Source organism: Penicillium chrysogenum (genome assembly GCF_028827035.1).
Source record: "Penicillium chrysogenum strain IBT 35668 chromosome Unknown utg000004l_segment0_segment0, whole genome shotgun sequence".
Taxonomy (NCBI): domain Eukaryota; kingdom Fungi; phylum Ascomycota; class Eurotiomycetes; order Eurotiales; family Aspergillaceae; genus Penicillium; species Penicillium chrysogenum.
Genome location: NW_026622752.1, coordinates 6141683 through 6160603, shown reverse-complemented (window position 1 = coordinate 6160603; position 18921 = coordinate 6141683). Strand labels below are relative to the sequence as shown.

At 50.2% G+C, this 18921-nt stretch overlaps 9 protein-coding genes across 9 annotated transcripts; 5 read left to right on the top strand and 4 right to left on the bottom strand.

The window, feature by feature from the left end:
* Positions 1–930: 930 nt before the first annotated feature.
* Positions 931–1175, bottom strand: N7489_008295 (uncharacterized protein; the record flags this gene model as incomplete). The annotated part of the gene is given in 2 exon segments (XM_056714045.1): positions 931–1075; positions 1090–1175. 2 exon segments carry the CDS (start codon positions 1173–1175, stop codon positions 931–933), a joined length of 231 nt encoding a protein of 76 aa, XP_056567760.1.
* An 83-nt stretch (positions 1176–1258) lies between these two features.
* On the top strand, positions 1259–1813 carry N7489_008294 (Sm-like protein LSM2; the record flags this gene model as incomplete). Its single annotated transcript, XM_056714044.1, has 3 exons — positions 1259–1272; positions 1339–1589; positions 1719–1813. The coding sequence occupies 3 exons, from the start codon at positions 1259–1261 to the stop codon at positions 1748–1750; spliced, it is 297 nt and encodes a 98-aa protein (XP_056567759.1). The 3' UTR covers positions 1751–1813.
* Positions 1814–1944: 131 nt separating this feature from the next.
* Positions 1945–2295, bottom strand: N7489_008293 (uncharacterized protein; the record flags this gene model as incomplete). The annotated part of the gene is made up of 2 exons (XM_056714043.1): positions 1945–2062; positions 2171–2295. 2 exons carry the CDS (start codon positions 2293–2295, stop codon positions 1945–1947), a joined length of 243 nt encoding a protein of 80 aa, XP_056567758.1.
* A 153-nt stretch (positions 2296–2448) lies between these two features.
* Positions 2449–5040, top strand: N7489_008292 (DNA cross-link repair protein PSO2; the record flags this gene model as incomplete). The annotated part of the gene is made up of 2 exons (XM_056714042.1): positions 2449–3381; positions 3436–5040. 2 exons carry the CDS (start codon positions 2449–2451, stop codon positions 5038–5040), a joined length of 2538 nt encoding a protein of 845 aa, XP_056567757.1.
* A 1030-nt stretch (positions 5041–6070) lies between these two features.
* On the top strand, positions 6071–7296 carry N7489_008291 (alpha/beta fold hydrolase; the record flags this gene model as incomplete). The annotated part of the gene is made up of 2 exons (XM_056714041.1): positions 6071–6396; positions 6453–7296. 2 exons carry the CDS (start codon positions 6071–6073, stop codon positions 7294–7296), a joined length of 1170 nt encoding a protein of 389 aa, XP_056567756.1.
* Positions 7297–7986: 690 nt separating this feature from the next.
* N7489_008290 (cytochrome P450) lies at positions 7987–9634 on the top strand (the record flags this gene model as incomplete). Its single annotated transcript, XM_056714040.1, has 3 exons — positions 7987–8279; positions 8334–9140; positions 9196–9634. The coding sequence occupies 3 exons, from the start codon at positions 7987–7989 to the stop codon at positions 9632–9634; spliced, it is 1539 nt and encodes a 512-aa protein (XP_056567755.1).
* A 654-nt stretch (positions 9635–10288) lies between these two features.
* On the bottom strand, positions 10289–12708 carry optB (small oligopeptide transporter, OPT family; the record flags this gene model as incomplete). Its single annotated transcript, XM_056714039.1, is given in 3 exon segments — positions 10289–10638; positions 10653–10952; positions 11007–12708. The coding sequence occupies 3 exon segments, from the start codon at positions 12706–12708 to the stop codon at positions 10289–10291; spliced, it is 2352 nt and encodes a 783-aa protein (XP_056567754.1).
* Positions 12709–14894: 2186 nt separating this feature from the next.
* N7489_008288 (putative C6 transcription factor (Leu3)) lies at positions 14895–17055 on the bottom strand (the record flags this gene model as incomplete). Its single annotated transcript, XM_056714038.1, has 6 exons — positions 14895–15643; positions 15707–15966; positions 16025–16462; positions 16511–16816; positions 16878–16984; positions 17038–17055. 6 exons carry the CDS (start codon positions 17053–17055, stop codon positions 14895–14897), a joined length of 1878 nt encoding a protein of 625 aa, XP_056567753.1.
* A 618-nt stretch (positions 17056–17673) lies between these two features.
* On the top strand, positions 17674–17865 carry N7489_008287 (Spherulation-specific family 4-domain-containing protein; the record flags this gene model as incomplete). Its single annotated transcript, XM_056714037.1, has 1 exon — positions 17674–17865. The coding sequence occupies one exon, from the start codon at positions 17674–17676 to the stop codon at positions 17863–17865; it is 192 nt and encodes a 63-aa protein (XP_056567752.1).
* Positions 17866–18921: the final 1056 nt, after the last annotated feature.

Here is an 18921-nt window from a genome sequence, read left to right as displayed (position 1 = left end):
GTATATAGTTTCCACAATTACGTTTCAGACTAACAGCACAATATACATTGTGCTGAAGGATAGACCACCTCCTAAACTCAGTTGGATTTCGACTAGTAAACAGGGGTACCTTACCGGACAGGGTGTTGCAGATGTTTATTCAAAGATTGTCTCAGCTCGTTATTCTAGCAGCTTGTTCCGCGTAGGAGGCCTCCAGTTTAGCGACCACCGAAAGAGACCGGAAAAAATGTGTTACCCATAGTAACCGAAATTGACCCGTCTCTGTATATCTTGATGGATGCGAAAATGAAATTAGTTCAACTGGCGAGTGCTAGCAGACATGAAGTCTCAACCAAAAAGCCCCAGAGATGAAATGCCTAGTATTCAAAGGTATCATCAAGCAAGACAACATGCTCAGGGGTATGACGGGCGGATCTAGGGTAAGAATATATTGGCGGTGCTCAAGTACCTGAGGCCGATGCTTGAGATCTTGGCTTTGGGCGCCAATGTCCAAATACAAGTCATGCCCCGTTCCCAGTTTTCGGAATCGATGGGATTTGTTTCTCTCTTGGTGTCCAGCTACAGGTTAATGCCAAATGTGCTATCATTGAGTGAGATTTTGATATCCATATTGCGATGCTTGTCAAAATCGGATCGTTGCAAAGCCTGAATAATGCCTCAACGGAACCAGTATCGTCAGAAAGACCGGGTGGACCTGAAGCGATAGGCATTCGATAGGTAGCCCTTGCCCTTGTTCATGTGTTCATACACGCTTAGCCAACCTGCTTTGCGCAAGCTGTTCGACCAGGGAACACAGTTCCCGAAATGTGAGTATTCAAGCTCATTTCAGGACTAGACGGGTGTGATAGCGCTTGAGGCTTGTTCAATGGGGAATGGCCAAAGCATGTTCCCCGGCGTGTAGCGGACGTAGTGCATAGTCTGTGTGAGGAACTACACATGATTGAATTTGAAGACGTTGTAGAGCCTTTTATTCCATGAGGATGTTTCGGGCTCGATGAGGGTTTGCTCTTGACGCGTGGAAGTCAATCGGCGGCTTATACGGGGGATATGCACGTGACCACCTCCGACGGCTCCTCTTTTGCAACTCACCTTACCAACTCTCCAGCGCCGTCGACATTCCTGTCTCTGATCTCGTGAAACCCATTGTCCAAGCTCTCAAATCCAACCTGCAGCATTGTCTAATATCAGCAGAACACAAGTCGCCTTTGCACCTTTCGTCATCCAAGCACCCCTCCAAGCTTTCCTACCCACCGCAACCATGCTTTTCTTCAGGTATGCTATGGCGCGAAGCGCAAACTCATTCTACGCAGAACTGAACTAACGTATTCGGCACTGCAGCTTCTTCAAGACTCTGACTAACCAGACGGTCACCATTGAGCTTAAGAATGACATCCGTATTCGTGGAATCCTGAAATCGGTCGACCAATACCTCAACATCAAGCTCGACGACATCGAAGTATTAGACCTGGCCAAGTACCCTCACCTGTCTTCGGTGAAGAACATGTTCATTCGAGGCAGTGTGGTACGGTACGTGATGTTGCCTCGGTCGGAGGTCGACGTTGGGTTGTTGGAGGATGCCACACGGCGAGGTGAGTTGCGCATCGTCCCGAGCTTAGTTCTTGAGATCATCAGTCTACGTTCATGTCTCCCTTGAAATACCTACGACGGTTGCGACAACGATTACCATTCGGATCAATACTGATAGAGTCATCATACAGAGGCTGCCAACCAGGCTGGCAAAGCTCGGTAAACGATCATGGCCCCAATTTTACGACAAATCACGCATCGCACTCTCCAATACCGTTGTTCCCACTAGGTGATCTCCAGCAAAGAAAATGACTATATGGCCAAAAGTCTGGGGTTTGTGGCCCCCAATATTGAGATGACCCAATTGATGACCGTGCAGACGGGTTCATGCAACGAAGGATATTCGAAACTCCCATATTACTCGAATGCGCCCAAGATACCAAATGGACCTTGGATCCCTCCTGAATCCTGCTGATACGCCGCAAAAGCAATTTCGTCGGAGAATACCCGCCTGTAGCTCATGCTGGCACCTGGGCTGCGTTGTTCATGATACCTCGTTAGACTTCTTCTCTTTTTTTTTTGCAATAATGAACAGAAACTTTTCTTTTGGCCACTTGAGTATATCGCAATGCTCCAAACATACTCGCATCGAATGTAGTCCTTCAGATTGGAGAGTAATAACGACCACGTGACTTCGTGTCGCGATCCAGTTTCTTCGCGCCTCTCGTCCCGACTACTCTTGACATTTGCACTGGCGACCGTGCACATAATATGGATAGATTGTACATCTAACATACTACATATTTGCGTTTCATCTGACGTCAGACTACTTTTGACCAGGTGCAAACTTTCTTATACCCTCTCCACGACTCGATTCTTGCACGGTGCATCCGACTCCTACCCCTCCGTGACCGAGCCACAATGGCCGGGTCTTACGCGAAGAAGGGGGCCACGCCATCCAAAGGCTCTTCTGGAACAAGACAATCCTCGATAAAGCGCAATTCGAGCATCTTAAGTTTCTTCCAGAAGACCGACACGCCCCCGGGCGCCACTTCTCGCCAGGCTCGGATCACCCAATTTGCAACAGCGAGCTCACGGTCACCGAGCAGCGGCCGGGGGACCCCGACATTGCAACGGGGGAACAGTTCAAGAAATGATGCTGCTGGTGGGCTCTTTTTAGAGGATAAAAAGGGACTGGCGAAGATTGAACAGACAGCGGTGACGAGTGAAAGAGAGCGATCGCTCACGCCTGACTTTTGGGGTGACAATGAAGACTTCTCGAAGGCGGATGACAAGCGATATAATGAGAGCGACACTGCGGTCAAGCGTCGGAGGGTTGACTCACCGGACAGCCCGGTCAGCGAGACACAACAATCAGATGCCGAATCGAAGACTACAAAAGCACCAGCGGCAACACCTGCACCCGCAAAGGTCCAGAAACGAAGCGGACCATTTATCGATGAATCAGACAGCGAGGATGACATGGAAGCATATCGGGAACTTCAAGAAAGCACACGTACCACCAGGGATGTGACGAACGAGACATCGCAAATGGATACAATAGTGGCTACACGACACACTTCCGAACCCACACCCCAGCCACTGGTAAGAACCGCCACGAATAATGCCGATAATGATGAATACGCGAATTTTGACGATATAGAAGAAGGAGACGAGCTTATAGGGGAAGAGTTTCGAAATCGGCCTTGGGAGGGCGAGGAACAAGAGCAAGAAATCGACCTTGAGGTAGATCCTGACAAGTATTTGAACGACTGTTCCGGTGTAGAAGATGTTGAGGGAGAAGCGAGCACGTGCCCTATCTGCCAAATGAAGATGAAGGATCTTAATGAAACGGTAAGTGCCCACCACTGCCATTTGGGTCCATTGAAGTGCTGATTTCCAGAATAGGACATTGCAGTACATGTCAACGACTGCCTCGATGGTAAAACGAACCCTATTCCGGCCACGCCTGCTTCTAGGCCCATGGTGAAGCCAACTCCCAAGCCAGCCGACATCAACAAAGGGCTGACACGCGCCGAGCGAGCTGCCATCGCTCGGCCTGCGCAAGGCGACCCCTACTCGCGTCAAAACCCCATTGGAGGTTCTGCATTCTCAAAGATGATGGCTGGAAACGCAGAAGATACTGCTTGGGCTGCAGCAGCTGCAAACGAGGTATCTTCTCGTGGCAAGCAAGCCTACCAGCGGACTTGCCCTTTTTACAAAATTATTCCGGGGTTTTCCATATGCGTCGATGCTTTCCGCTACGGGGCTGTCGAAGGGTGTAAAGCTTACTTTCTTAGTCACTTTCACAGCGATCACTATGTCGGGCTCAACAAGTCCTGGTGCCATGGGCCCATTTACTGCAGCCGGCCTACTGCCAACCTTGTCCGTCAGCAGCTCCGTGTTGATCCCAAGTGGATAATTGACGTCGACTTTGAATCCACCACCGAAGTACCAGAGACGGGAGGAGTACGGGTCACCATGTTACACGCAAATCATTGTCCCGGTAGCTCACTTTTTCTTTTCGAAAAAAGCTCCGGAGCTGGGCCCAATGCCTATAACCAGCGGGTGCTGCATTGTGGTGACTTCCGTGCATCTCCCGCTCATGTCCAACATCGGCTCCTACGTCCTAATGTGACAAACCCGGTCACTGAGAAACCGAGGCAGCAACATATCGACAAATGCTACCTCGACACCACGTATCTAAGCCCGAAATATGGCTTTCCTGCTCAGGAGGATGTCATCACAGCGTGTGCAGATCTATGTGTGCGCCTGAATCAGGAAGCCGGTGTCGGACCTGATACGGGGAAGAATGGTACAAGTGGTTTGATGGGCAAATTCCTGTCCGCCGCCACGGGGAGCAACAAAACACCAGACAAAAGCTCGCATGTCGGTGGCCGACTACTGGTAGTGATTGGCACTTACAGTATTGGCAAAGAACGGATATGTATGGGGATTGCCAAAGCACTTGGATCCAAGATCTTCGCCACCCCACCGAAGCAACGAATCTGCGCCTGCTTGGAAGACCCCGAGCTCTCCGCGATGCTAACCAGCAATCCACACGAAGCGCAAGTGCATATGCAAACCCTCTTCGAAATCCGGGCCGACACACTGGCAGAGTACCTCGATGGCCTCAAACCACACTTCTCCCGAGTCGTCGGTTTCCGCCCGACCGGCTGGAACTATCGCCCACCAGCCGGGCGGCTCATACAAAATCCACCAGTCTCCACTGTTTTGCACGGCCAACACTGGAAGTCACCATACACCAGCGAAGACCTCACCCCGCAGCGCGGCAGCACGCGAGAGAGCGCCTGCTTTGGCGTGCCCTATAGCGAACACAGTTCGTTCCGCGAGTTGACCATGTTCTGCTGCGCCTTGCGTATCGGGCGGATCATTCCAACGGTGAATGTTGCCAGCCAGAAAAGCCGGGATCAGATGAAGGTGTGGATGGAGCGGTGGGATGCCGAAAAGAAGAAGAATGGCCTGTTTTCTGTAACTGGCGATCGATGGTGATCTACGACTTGGACATACGATGTACGGATAACATGATTGCATAAAGTATATGTATATATGTATCGCATTGGAATTTTGCATGGCGACATGATTTTGTATTTGATTTCGGCTTTTTACGGCTACAGTTCTTCTCGCTCTCGTTCCAATCCTGTTCCTTGCATCTTTAGTGGTTTCAGACTCTTATCGACTGCTCCACTAAATGAAGGCCTAGGTCCTTGAAGTTGGGAACGCCTGCAGATCGTTGCCTTGGATTTTCGGTATACATCGCCAACAGTTGGATCGATATTCTCGCTAATGCACTTGTCAGGGGAGTGTGTTTCAGAGAACCCCTCCAAATCCCCCATCTTCAAAGGTTGGGATTAGTGTTCGAGGTACTAAATGTGTAATACTGCAGTATACCTTGTATCTAGAAACATTGAAGAAATATATATTTACAGTCCAGTCTCGCACTTCTATCTAATATTATCTAGAATACCCATGCATACAACCAAGCACCTGCGGTATCCAACCTCGGCAGCGATCCGTGAATCAATGTTTTTGAGTGTGTTCTCATTTTTAGGGCTTGAGCCAAGTGGATCAGATGGTTGAGAGATCGTGGGCGATAATTCGTTCCTATTTAGATTCGGATCGACAGTATGCAGCGAGCACTGCGAACTTCTACCCGTTTATCCTCCTTCAGATGGAGGCATCAGATCAAATTTAAATGATGATTGGTGCTTGTAGGGCTGGACTATGTCCGTCAAAAAACAAGACTCTCCCAACGTCCAAGGCGCTTTCAGGCCCAGGGCTTAGCACGGGACAACAACCTTTACTGGGCTTTTGCACTATCGATCTCTGCGTTAGTCGGGTTCCACTTCAACTTTACAATGCCTTTTTGACAAATCACTTGGGGCCGAATTTTTCGAACTGGACTTGCCGTATTTCGGTATTTGTCGCAAGTGTAGCTTTTTGGCGAAAAATTCTATATAATGGAGGCCCCCTTTGTGCTTGTTCGAACTCGGTGCAGAGATAATACACCCAACATTCACCCATGCATACTCCAACAATTGGACTGTGGGCTTTGACGGCTGGTGTCGCCGCCGCAAAGACCTGTTACAATTTCACAGTCGAGCTCCCTGTCACGGCTCGCAACGGCGTGTTCGACAACATCGACACGCCCCAGACCAACTTTGACGCTACTTCCTTCGTCCTCTCTGCGACCAGACAGGGTCGAAATTTAACAGAAACAGCCTTGTCGGGCTATGCTACTGTGTCGGGCCACTACAATATCTCGGCCCAATACTGTATGCCGAACAACGCTGGAGATTCAGCCTACACGCTTCAGATCCTCACGCACGGAATGGGCTTTGACAAGTCGTGAGTTTTGCGACTTGGTCGGTCTCTGTATATAGTGGTCTAACATGGAAATATAGATATTGGGATCTGCCATACAACAACTATAACTACTCCTACGTGGATTACGCCTTGGCCCGGGGATATCACACACTCTCTTACGACCGACTGGGGCTCGGCAAGTCTTCCCATGGCGACGCAAAGAACGAGATCCAGTCATTCCTGGAGATCGAAGCCCTTGCCCAGTTGACCCGCATGGTGCGTAACGGCAAGATGCCCAATATCAAGACCCCCGCCAAGGTCGTTCATGTCGGACATTCATTTGGGTCGGCTCAGACTGTCGCCCTGTCGGCAATGTACCCAGAGCTTTCCGATGCGCTCGTGCTCACCGGGTACTCGACAAGCGCCGACTATATGCCCATGTTCCTTAGCGGGGCCAACTTCCAACAAGCTCGCCTCAACTGCAAGAACTCCGACTACGGAGCCGGCTACTTGAACAGCGCGGACCTGGGCAGCAATATATATCTCTTCCTTTACCCGCCCCATTTCGACACCGGTCTCCTGAAATATGCAGAAGACAACAAGAAACCCATGACTATCGGTGAACTCCTGACCATCACTGGTCTCCCAGCGCAGAGCAACTTCGCAGGACCTGTTTATGTCATTGATGGTGCGAATGATGTGCCGTTCTGTGGAGGCGACTGTTTGCACATGGGTGGGAAATCGGCTTCTATTCCTGCTGCGGCGAAGGTGGTCTTCCCCTCGGCCAGTGCTTTCTCTGCCTATGTCCATCCCAACACCGGCCATGCTATTAATCTGCACTATAATGCCACCGGGGCTTATAAGCAGATTAATGACTTCTTGGGGGCTCATGGCTTGTTGGGTAAGAGTCACCATCATGATCATGCCCGTCATCATCATTGAAAGATGGGGAAATAGGGAGCCCTCATTATGATTCATGTACATATATATTCATCTATATTTTGGACAATTGATATGTACATACGGAGTACTCCCTGGGTACATATAAGAACACATCGAGTTATGCAAGTTATACACCGACCTCATGATTTATGCTTGATATTATGTAATATTCTGCCTGACTTTCAAGGCTTCATATGACATCATTAATGGCCTCATAAATCAGGCGTCAAGACCACCTCGTGCTGGTTTCCCCCCGCACTCTTTTCCAACAAATCAACCGCCAATGATTTACGCGGAACAGCAAATGGAGGCAACTCATCGCCAATATGCGACCGTTGATTTGCCCGATTTGCCTAAACTCCCCAAGCCAATAACCGAACCCGTGGATGTCGGTGTGTTCGGAGTCTTGAGACGGCACTCTCCACGGATCTTCGCCGCCAGTGTCCAAACTCCACACTACCGAAATTGCTTCCCGTTGCCTTGCATTACCCTCGGGGACGATTCGATGACCACTCATCCCTCTTTTCATAAATAAGTTGAATTCGCGCATTTGGTCATGGATCTGAGCTGATTTCTCTATTTGAACATACATTCTATATTTTATTGATTGGTATTATCCTTTCTGCATTGGTCTGGTACCTTTTTTTTCCCCGAGTTGTTTTGTTCAACGCTCCTATACAACACTTCACCATGCTTGTGACACTCGAGAATGTTCCGATTATTCTCGTCGGTCTCTTTGTAGCCTATTATTTGGTGCCGTACGTGCAAAAGTCGCACCTGCGCGACATCCCCTCTGCAGGATTCGCCGCGTTCACCAATGTCTGGCTCCTGCTGCAAGCCCGCCGGGGTCAAAAGTACCTGACGATCGACGAGGCCCACAAGAAACATGGAAAGCTTGTCCGCATCTCACCTACCCAAGTCTCTATTGCCGACGATGAAGCTATCCAGGGTGTTTATGGACACGGCAATGGTTTCTTGAAAGCGTGCGTCAATGCCGCAGCCCCCGAAAACCTGCCCCGAAACTGACAACCTCCCAGGGACTTCTACGATGCCTTTGTATCTATTCGCCGTGGCTTGTTCAACACCCGTGATCGTGCCGAGCACTCGCGCAAGCGCAAGACCGTTTCCCACACTTTCAGTGCCAAGTCCATTGGCCAATTCGAGCAGTACATCCACGGCAACATTGAGGAATTCGTGAAGCAATGGAACCGCCTGTCCGATCTCCAGGGTAATCCCAAGACCGGCTATGTCAGCCTCGATGCCCTCAACTGGTTCAACTACCTGGCCTTCGATATCATTGGTGACCTGGCTTTCGGTGCTCCCTTCGGCATGCTCGAGAAGGGCCAAGATATTGCTGAGATGCGTCTGGATCCCAAGGACCCTCCGAAGTATGTCGCCGCCGTCGAAGTTCTGAACCGTCGTGGAGAGGTTTCCGCCACCCTGGGCTGCATGCCGTCTATCATCCCCTTCGCCAAGTACATCCCCGACCGCTTCTTCTCCGAAGGCCTGGAAGCTGTGGAGAATCTTGCGGGTATCGCCATCGCCCGTGTCAGCGAACGTCTTAAGCCGGAGGTTATGGCCAACAACACTCGTGTGGATCTACTCGCCCGCCTCATGGAAGGCAAGGATGGAAACGGTAATCGACTTGAACGCGCCGAACTGACGGCCGAGGCCCTCACCCAACTGATCGCCGGCTCCGACACCACCTCCAACACCGCCTGTGCCATCCTCTACTGGTGCATGACCACCCCGCATGTTCTCCCCAAGCTGCGCAAGGCCCTGGACGAAGCCCTCCCCAAGGACATTGAAGTTCCCTCGCACGCCATGGTCAAGGAAATCCCATAGTAAGCCTGCACCCACCAATCCCACAAAATGCGTACTCAAACTAACCAATCCTAGCCTCCAATGGGTAATTTGGGAAACCATGCGCATCCACAGCACATCATCAATGGGTCTTCCCCGCGAGATTCCCGCCGGCTCCGGCCCCGTCGTGATCTGCGGCCACACCTTCAAAGCCGGCGACGTCCTCTCAGTACCTAGCTACACGATCCACCGGTCAAAGGAGATCTGGGGCGCCGACGCGGAACAATTCGTGCCTGAGCGATGGAGTCCCGAGCGTCTCAGCGCTCGTCAAAAGGCCGCCTTCATCCCATTCAGCTACGGTTCTCGCGCTTGTGTTGGTCGTAACGTCGCTGAGATGGAACTGCTCGTTATCTGCGCTACTGTGTTCCGACTATTCGAGTTCGAGATGCACCAGGATGGACCTATGGAGACGCGTGAGGGATTCCTGCGTAAGCCGCTTGCTTTGCAGGTTGGTATGCGTCGTCGTCGGGTTTGAGGGTCTTCGACTTTTGGATATAAAAAGCATACACCCTTGTAAAGAGGGTGTTTCTACGGATGGGAATAGTTTGGACCTAGGGTGGAATGGAATGGGATCTTGACTTTTTTGTCTGGATTACCATTTGTTTGTCATGATTCGACGAGAATGGCTGAGTCGGTTCATCGCTTGCCTTGGGGTAGGTGTTCTACCACGCAGTCGCTGATGACTTTCCTTTTTTGGCTTGTCGATTTCGATTTGGGCGTCTGTCAAATATTGGGAATCTGATAGGCGTGTACATATGTCATTTTATATATTTTTGCATTGAATCTCGGTATTTTCAAAAAAAAAAAAAAACCCCCCCTTGCTGGTGTACTATGAAAGCCAAGAAAAGGAGTCAAGGCGACAAGAAGCCAGAATATATAGATTGTTCACGACTTAGGTCCTTCGCTGTATTATGAGGTGCTCGTCGAGGCTCAGACGGATGAACTCGGGATATTAAATTGGGAAAGGGTCAAGAAATAAAAATCAATGGTGTAATAATACTATGATATGATATCGTGACTATTCGTGGCTGACGTGAATAATATCCGAAAGAACTGTAATAAGCCCCGACCGCGGGTTGCTCCCAAGTAGGAAATAGGAACCAAAGTAACAGATAACAGGTCCGACAGTCTACCACTTCGCAGGACCAAAGGTCTGACCCGAAGGGATAGGGTTCCGGATGGCTTTGTCTTCGACATCCAGGGTGTTAGTCGTGATCCTTGTTCCCCACCATTCAGGGAAGCTAGTGTCGGTCAAATTGAGCGTCAAGAAGATGAGAATGGTGCAGAGAGCAAGACCGACATCCAGACCAGCGGACAGAACGTAGTTGTACTGCATCCACCATCCACGCCAGCGGTCACGGATGTACTTATTGAAGACGAACCCGACGATACCCCAGGAGAGATAGTTCAGAGGAGTGGCGGGGGAATCAGACCAGCACCACCGAAGATGATAGGGGCACTGAGATACTTGATCGGACTCTTTGGGAAGAAACGGGCGCCGATGTAGATCGCGATAGGGAGGAGGCCGCCGGCGAGGAAGAAGAACATCAGGGGTGAGTACAGCTGGCCGATGGAGAACATCCGAGCGGGTCCGATGACACCCCAGATAACGGAGGCGTTGAAGAACACGCGACCGTTAGGACAGGTGAAGTGGTTAGGCTGGAACTGGTCGCACACGCCCTTGATTGCCCCCAAAGCCCAGTTCATGGTGGCGATCTGCACCAGGGATGACCAGAAACAGGCGACCATCTGGGCTGTGAAAGTCAGGCGGGGAGGGATTTTCATGTAGTGACCTGGTGTAATAGGTTAGTATAGCAAATCGGCACCAGGGAGACGGCGGGACTTACCGATTTTCAGATCCTGTGTGAAGTACATTCCCTGGTACATGCTGATATAACCGTAGGTCTTGAACAGCATCATAGCCATAGGCTTACCGGGCTGCATGTAACCGATGATGAACTCAGTAATGACATTGAGGCCGATATCGATGTTGGTGGCAGCCTTGACGATGCCAATGGGAACGAACCAAACGGCGGAAATGAGCAAGGCAATGATGAACGACCACCAGCTCATGTGCGTAGGCCAGCCCAGTACAACACCAAAGCCAATTGCGGTCATGGTCACAAACGCGCCCAAGTACCACCAGATGGGAACGGTAGCGTAGCGCGTCATGAGACGGCCGTGGACATCTTCTTCCTCCTTTCCGACACGACGAAATCGAGCCCAAATGTCCGGGCCGTTGAAGAGACCGGCCTGAACGAGGACGGCAATGATACTGGCAAACGACAGCCCATAGGACAGCATGAATGTTGTCGACAGGAATAGAGGGGAGTAGTTCGAGTATTTCTCGGTGTCAAAGGTGAACTCCGGAGTCAAAATCTTGGAGACTTTATACACATTACCGGTATTATCGTAACTGTTGGAATCGCTCATTGGTAGGTACTGCGAGTAGAAGAGATTGGAGTAGTGAATGGCGGGAGTGACAATCCAGAACCAGAGAAACATGCCGATCATCGTATTGGAGATAGCATACCACGGAGCAATCAGGGGACTGAAGTTGAATCCAGAGATCTGAGTCCAGTCAAAAGTCATTGGGATAAGCGAGAGGCCAGTGAATCCACCAAAGAGCTGGTTGACTATCACGTTCTCGGGCTTGATCCAGGTGACCCAGGCAAAGATACTCAGGAACGGCGCAATGTAGCCGGGGAACCAGTACCAGCAGAAAGAGCCAATCATAGCAAATAGGAACATCTGATATTTGCCGATCCTCCAGCCGGCGACCTTGCGGGGATCCGGCTTGCTGCGATCATGCAGTGCAGTGAAGAGGGAGGTATTGATCAGGGTCGAGGGCCAGATCATGGCGGCGGGCTGCACCAGGAAGCGGGTGAAAAAGCCAGCCATGCCGAAGCCCAGCATCTGAGTCGAGATACACATGAGGATCTCGAAACCCCAGCCGAAGTGTTGTCCATAAAAGGCACGCTGAGCCAAGAGGACATCCGTCGCGTAGGCGGCGCCACCACCGAATGTGGCGTTTGCCATGATAACCACGATTGTATGTTCTTTCTTGGTGAAAACACCCGGGTTGAGTTCAGCTTCGTATCCAAAGATACGGAAGGTGTAATTGGGCATCCACGCTTCCCATGCCTTTCCCACTGGGTAGGCAACAACCTGCGCAATGTATGAGGGGATGACAATGTAGGGCTGGCGCATGGAGAACAGCATGTTGAGGGCAGAACCGATGGTCGCAAATACAAGACCAATCACCCAGGCGCGAATAGTGTTCACAGATCCACCCTCATCGACATTGGAGACGGCGGACCGAACCTCGGGGTATGGGGAGTTTTCGAGTAATTCCTGAGCGATGGCCTCCTGGGTACGCTTATCGGATGTGTGCAAAGCCTCATCGAGTTCCTCAACAACCTCCTCGGGCATGTTTGGATCCCAGTGGTGGTGGCTCTTGAGGTCACGCAGCTGCTTGAGCTTCTCATCCGGTGCAGTCTCGTCGACCATCGCACCGGTGGTGACGGCGATAGACTCGTCCTTCTCCATGGTGAAAGGTATGGAGCAATGCCAATTTCACAGGGAGACGAGTGAAATGAGAAAAAGAAAGGAGCAACAAGGGGGGAGGGGAAGATGATATAAGGCTGGTTGAAGACGAGGCCGTCGGAAGCCCGCCTTATCGCCCAAACAGGATATCGTAGGTTTATCCTGTGGATGTAACCCGAGATGAAACCGAATGGGGTAGAGAATTGGTATGTTGTAGAGAATTGATTGGAAGGTAAGAAGTGGGGGAAGAGAGACAAGGAAGTGAGGGATCAGACGAGAAGAGGTGAGTGGCTGCAGGTACTTGGGGAGGAAAGTGGTTGCGCATATAAAAAGAAGCAAACAATATCCGAGATAACTCACAGACCCTCTTCCAAGGTTAAGTTGACTGCTTATTTCGGAGCACATTCATCGTATCTTGAGTATCTTGAATATCTAGATATTTGGTGGCGTTTCTTGGGTTACCTTCGACTACCTCGGACTATGCAATCCAGCGCAGTTCGTGCTATGGGGTTCAAAACGAAGGAATGTGGGGATTTAAGGCCACATACCCAGGAAGTTATTACAGAGTAAAGCATATTGTACATCTTCTTCAAAGTAATTGGAGACATAGAGTGTCTACTCCGTACCACATAGTAGCCCGTACGGAGATTCCAAGACAAAGAAGCAAATCCCCTGGAGAGCTTGTTAGTGATAAGCCGGACGGAGGAAGAAGGGTGAGCCTGCCGTTATTGACTTAGCTTTGCCACTAAATTTGCAGCTAAAATTGGTAGTTAGCCAATCGATGTCTCTGATTCAAGCCTTGTCGGCCCATCACCGGGGTTAAAGACAGTTTGGGGCAAAAGGCATATTCCCAACTGATACGGGGATTTAATCCCTGCAAATGAGGAAACAACCGGGAGTAGCCTCTTATCTCTGCGTGTCTGTCAAATCTATGTGATACCCGGGATAATAGAGTCCCTGTCAACTGTCCAACTTCATCTTCTAGTTGAGGCTCTCGGTGTTACCTGGAGCCCCTTATTGTTAATAGCTGACTCACGTAGGACAAGACAAGCACTGTGGAATGGGCCACCCGTCGATGGCTCAAATGTGGGGAGAGTTTTTCTAGCGGGCTTCTATTGCTTGATGGACTGGATAACACCAGCCGAAAGTGAAAAGAAGGTCGGTGCTGCGCTAGTTCGAATGTAGCATGTCTCAAACCGGAGGCCCCACGGACATGCAGGGGTGTTCAAATGGACAAAATAATCGGGATTCCCCATTGGCTCACACCCAAGGGGATATGTCAAGTGATGAGAGGCGTATCCTGTGATACGGGGGAAGAATAACTGTCGGGAAATTGCATTTAATATTATGTTATCGAGTGTTGTGCGGAGTAGTCCGTGCTAAGAGTTCTGCGAACTATGGATACGTGAGCTCCTTGACCTGGAGTAAATTGCGAGAACATCGTGACCAATGGAAATAATTGCTGTGTCAAAGACAGGAAGCAAAAGCTGAAGGAACGCGACAGGGGTGAGCCGAGGATAAAGCGGGGATTTACGATGGGTTGACCGCCTCCAATATAAACAGGGCAATTTCAATGTTATGGCACGTTGAGATAGTTATCTACCGAGTATCGCGAGGTTGCTTGTCAGTTAATAATAGTGCATTGTCAGAGGAAGAATACCGGACTCCCTCGTGGCACTCCATATCTAATTCACCGGAGATCCTCCGAACTAGCTTCCTCGCCCGATCGTATGCAATCGATTTCCTTATCAGTCAAGTGGAGTGCTAAACATGGCACCTGGAGAATCCATAACCCGGGCTGTAAGGCCACGCGTTCAACTCGATCTGCATGACATTGCTGTCATGGTTGCTTGACCTAGTGGATTAGACTTGCTGATGAGATCTTTATTTCGACGTCTCGAGCCAGGATCTGCGGTTCATGGGCATGTCCGAATGTTGCTGAAGACGTTTGGACCTACAGAGGTAAATTTGCCGATGCGCCGAGGCCGGCAATGCCGGGGTTGGAGTACACACTGGGCCCGGAGGTTAGCTTCCATATGTAGCTAGTTGGGATCACGAAGGGCGTATGACCGGTATACGCCCTTCGTGGCCGGTAGCCCCTCTAAACTGCCATTTCAGTTCGACCGGAGAGCGAAAATGCAAACGGAAACCCGATCCTTGAGTACGGGTCCCAATGTCAACTACTGCGCTCACGGTAGGTTGTTCGGCAACGACGCATCTGGAGGGAATGAGAAAATTTCATCACTCAGCCACTCAAAGTTCGTGAGGTAATCCTCGTTGATCTGGAACTCTCCCTGCAGAGGACCGGCGCTCGGAAGAATCCCCCTGGCGTCTAGAGTGGGATCTGTTCCCATTATAGCACGCCCTGCCTCAATGCCCGGAGGCATGTTGATTCGGCAAGGTCCGTCAACAGACTCCGTCCCTTGCATTTTAGCGCGGACGTTTGGATCATATTCATCGCGCCACCACCTGACAGCATCCAAAATCTGACTAAGGATCAAGCGACTGCGGATTCGAAGTGCGGTATATTCCGAGCCATCGGGTTTGCGGAATGCCTTGCTGCTAATCCATAATTGATTCAAAACCGTGATCATCTTAGCAGCCGTATCGCTTCTGTCGGTGGACATTTGCTTAGCCAAATTGATGGTGGCGAAGAATGAGGCCTGCGCACGGCTTGTATCGAGTCCGCTGGAGGCATAATCGCTTTTGAGAATCCGCAACAGTGACATCGAAGCCAAGAGTAGACCGAAGCTTATTTGAACAGGTGCCATGAAGAGAGATCCCATACGATCCGCCAACCCTTGAATATAGTCGATCAAGTTGCAAGCGGTGACGATAAGACGCGGAAGGCAACCACTGGAGACGAGTGTCTGGTTCTTGTAGAAATGAAAGCTTTGGATAGCCATACGGCAAAGGAGAAGGTGATACTTCTCGTCATCTGTAAGAAAGAGACAAGCATTAGTGGATAGACTGTTGCTGGGGATCCATATCAGAGACAAACCGACTACTGCCTGCAATGCAATATCATCTACCTCCCCCTCATACTTCCGCAACAGAATGTCCAAAGCCAGCTCCTGGTCCAGAGACATGGCACGAACTCCATTCTCCAGAACTTCCCCGCTGCATTTCCCAACGACCTCTTGGCATCTGAGTTTCTGAACCAGGTGTGGAGCAATCTTATCAAACAGCACCTGGCGTTGGATGGTATCCTGTGCCAAACTGACCAGATTTCGCGGAGACTGCCCTTTAATCACACAAGACCTACGATGCATCAGCACGGTGATTTCGCTCGGCCATACTTTGAATGAGGAGTACACACCTTTGGTATACAAGGACACAATGAGCCCACAGTTCGGAGCGTCGGACCATATCCAAGTCTGACGACGCCGGTATCTTCACTCGGGAAAATTCATGGCTCGACATGGGGATATGGAAACCGTTTTGCATCGCTACATGCAAGAGCATCCCACTCAGAGGGAATGTCACATCTGGGCGATTCTCCTTGGGGAACGGCCAAGTCAGCAGGAGCAACAGTCCCTGTATGGTATACCACGGCGCGCACGTCGACAACACCGACAGGAATGCCATTTCCGGGACTTCTTGGGCCAGCGCAGTCTGCAAAGTCGGGTTCCGGGAATACGACCGACTCGCAACGCCGATGACGGCCCAAAACAGGAATGGAGACTGCGCGAAGTACGCATTCGGCTTGGTCTGCGCATCGAGGATGGGGAGGAACGAGGCATAGTGACGGAAGAACCTGTAGGATGTTAGCAACAAGCTGACCAGAGCTGTTGGGAACATCTACAATTGGTACAGGTCGTCAATCTCTCCTCCTGTGATGGTAAGGCTCTTCAGCGAACGGGGCTTTGTGGGATCATTCCCTCCCATCATCAGAGCCGGCGTGGGGCCCGCTGGTGCAAGATGATATTGGGGATATGCCAGCGACAAACCCTGCGAATCGTCCAATTGAGCATCCGACTTCAGCACCGCCGGTACTCCTAGCTCCGTTGCCGCGGTGGATAACGCAATCGGCACGGAATCGGGGTTCAACTGCTGGGAGGTTTGTAGTTGGCGCCACCGCTCATTCTCGTGTTCTAATGCGATGTATCGGCTTTGGAGAAATATATGTAAGAAGTGGATTCGTTCCGGCTTACTCGGTGTCAGGCTCTTACCGACGCTTGTGCTCTCTTGTAAAGCTGTCATCTATGGTGCACTCGAGATTGCGTTTGCGGCATCGGGAACACGGTACGCTCTCATCGCGCCAGACATCGCATTTAGCCTAGTAGAGTCAGTACAGTCTCTGTAAAGGGAAAGTGATCAAAACATATGTACCTTTTGCTGGCGGCACATAGTACATGCCTTCTTTCCTTTTTTGGGTAGTCTGTGTATAGTTACTTTAGCATACTTCTTGAACGGGGACCAATAGATGCTCGTACACCTCCATTTCTGAGCCTTGGGCGGACACAACCTGATAGTTGAGTTCGTGGGTAGCAAATAAAACGAAAACTGTGATCAGATTCCCTGTTTATTGTCTTCACTTGGTTTTTTTAATGACAGAACAGGGGAAAGGCCGAGGGGTAGCCTTCAATCCCGGTAACGGGATGCAGGCGGGTTTGTGATTGGTCGAACGAGAAGGGTAGACAGGGGTCATGTGACATCCACAGAATCACACCGCTTTCGAATTTACTGCCTTGGGCGTCAATAACTTGAGTGCAAACAGAACTTGCACATTTTATGTCATTATAGAATTCTCTATGTTTGTGGTGTTTGTCGAAATGTTTGGTTATGAGGTCTAGATTTGAGGGTCTCAGTAAGAACCCAGAAATCGGGGCTAAGCCGCCCCCCGAGCCAAATATCCCCTTTCATCTGGTGTTTTCCGAAACGTTTGCTCGGACTGTTTGCAACTACTTCCGCACTAACTTGGCTAAGGAGTGTGGAGCTGGATACATTCAAGTCACAGATGGCATCATGCCTAATCCATACGACAATCTGTCTAGCGGTTCCTATAAGTCGAGCATGGTAAGCGAAGTCGAAGGTGGTTCTCTGTTGAATGCGGATCCATCATCCTGGGCATCTGGAAAGGCCGCAGGAGCTGTCTCTGGACTGTCGACCTGGGATTCGACTAGATTTCTGCTCGATTGTCCTGGCATCCGGCCGTAAATGCCCTTGGATATAATGTGTCCCAGGAACTGGCTATACGTTCCACGTGGTTGCTGTGGGAGGTGGCGTTATGGGAACCTCTTTCCAACACAAGCACGGTCAAAACCAACCTGTTGCCGGGAGGTAAGATCGTCGCCAACTGGAAGTCCATGCCCGGTGAGGGATCTACTATTATAAAGGCTGACGTTCTCGTTCCTTACGCCTTCATCCCATTGTATATCTGTGACTCAGCGGGGTGCGACTTCGATGAAAATCCGGAATGGGTGTAAGCTTGAAAGTCGACAAATACGTCTGCACCCACTATATGGTTTAGGGCACAACACTGTTGTTCAAGTACTCTGGTACGCTCCCCACAGGCTCTACAATCACTAGAGAGGTAAATCGAGACGTATTTTCCTTCCACGTAATATTTCTTAAAATCCTCAATACCATAATTGATTTTTCCGTTTTCTATGACTTTGTCGATGCGTTGCTTTTTCTCATCCCGATATCGCTCGAACACGGCGTAGAGCCACAAGCAACAGCGCGTAAGCTAGCTACACCCCACGTCCATGGGTATATGGTGAGACATCTACTTGATGGAAGGTCGAAGATTTCGTAGTACGGGTATGCTAGATCGTATCTAGAAGAAATGAAATGAAGAGCGGTTGGCATCCTTGATTTGTTCTCTTTGCTATCTCTTCTCATCGCCTGACAATCGAGCGTAAGGAGGGCCGTGGACTATGCCTAAGTACTTTAGCGTAACCTCCACTGAAGCATTTATATCCTCTTTCCTTTGTTCAAGCGTAAGGGCTAAACTCCCTGATCCAGTGGGTTTAATCTCATGTAATATTATATAACTCCAAACTTATAGACAATTGACAAGCTCGCCTATGTTCCTTGAGATATTACGGCTAGAAATGAGACCGACAGAATTTGTCACGATACATATGTATTCCTTATGAAACCTTTTCGCACCCGAGGTTATAGAGTGGTATACACTCCGCAGGGCCTTTTCATCAAACAGGACCCTTATAGTGAAACAAAAGAACCGGTATATTGTTGAATGAAGTTATG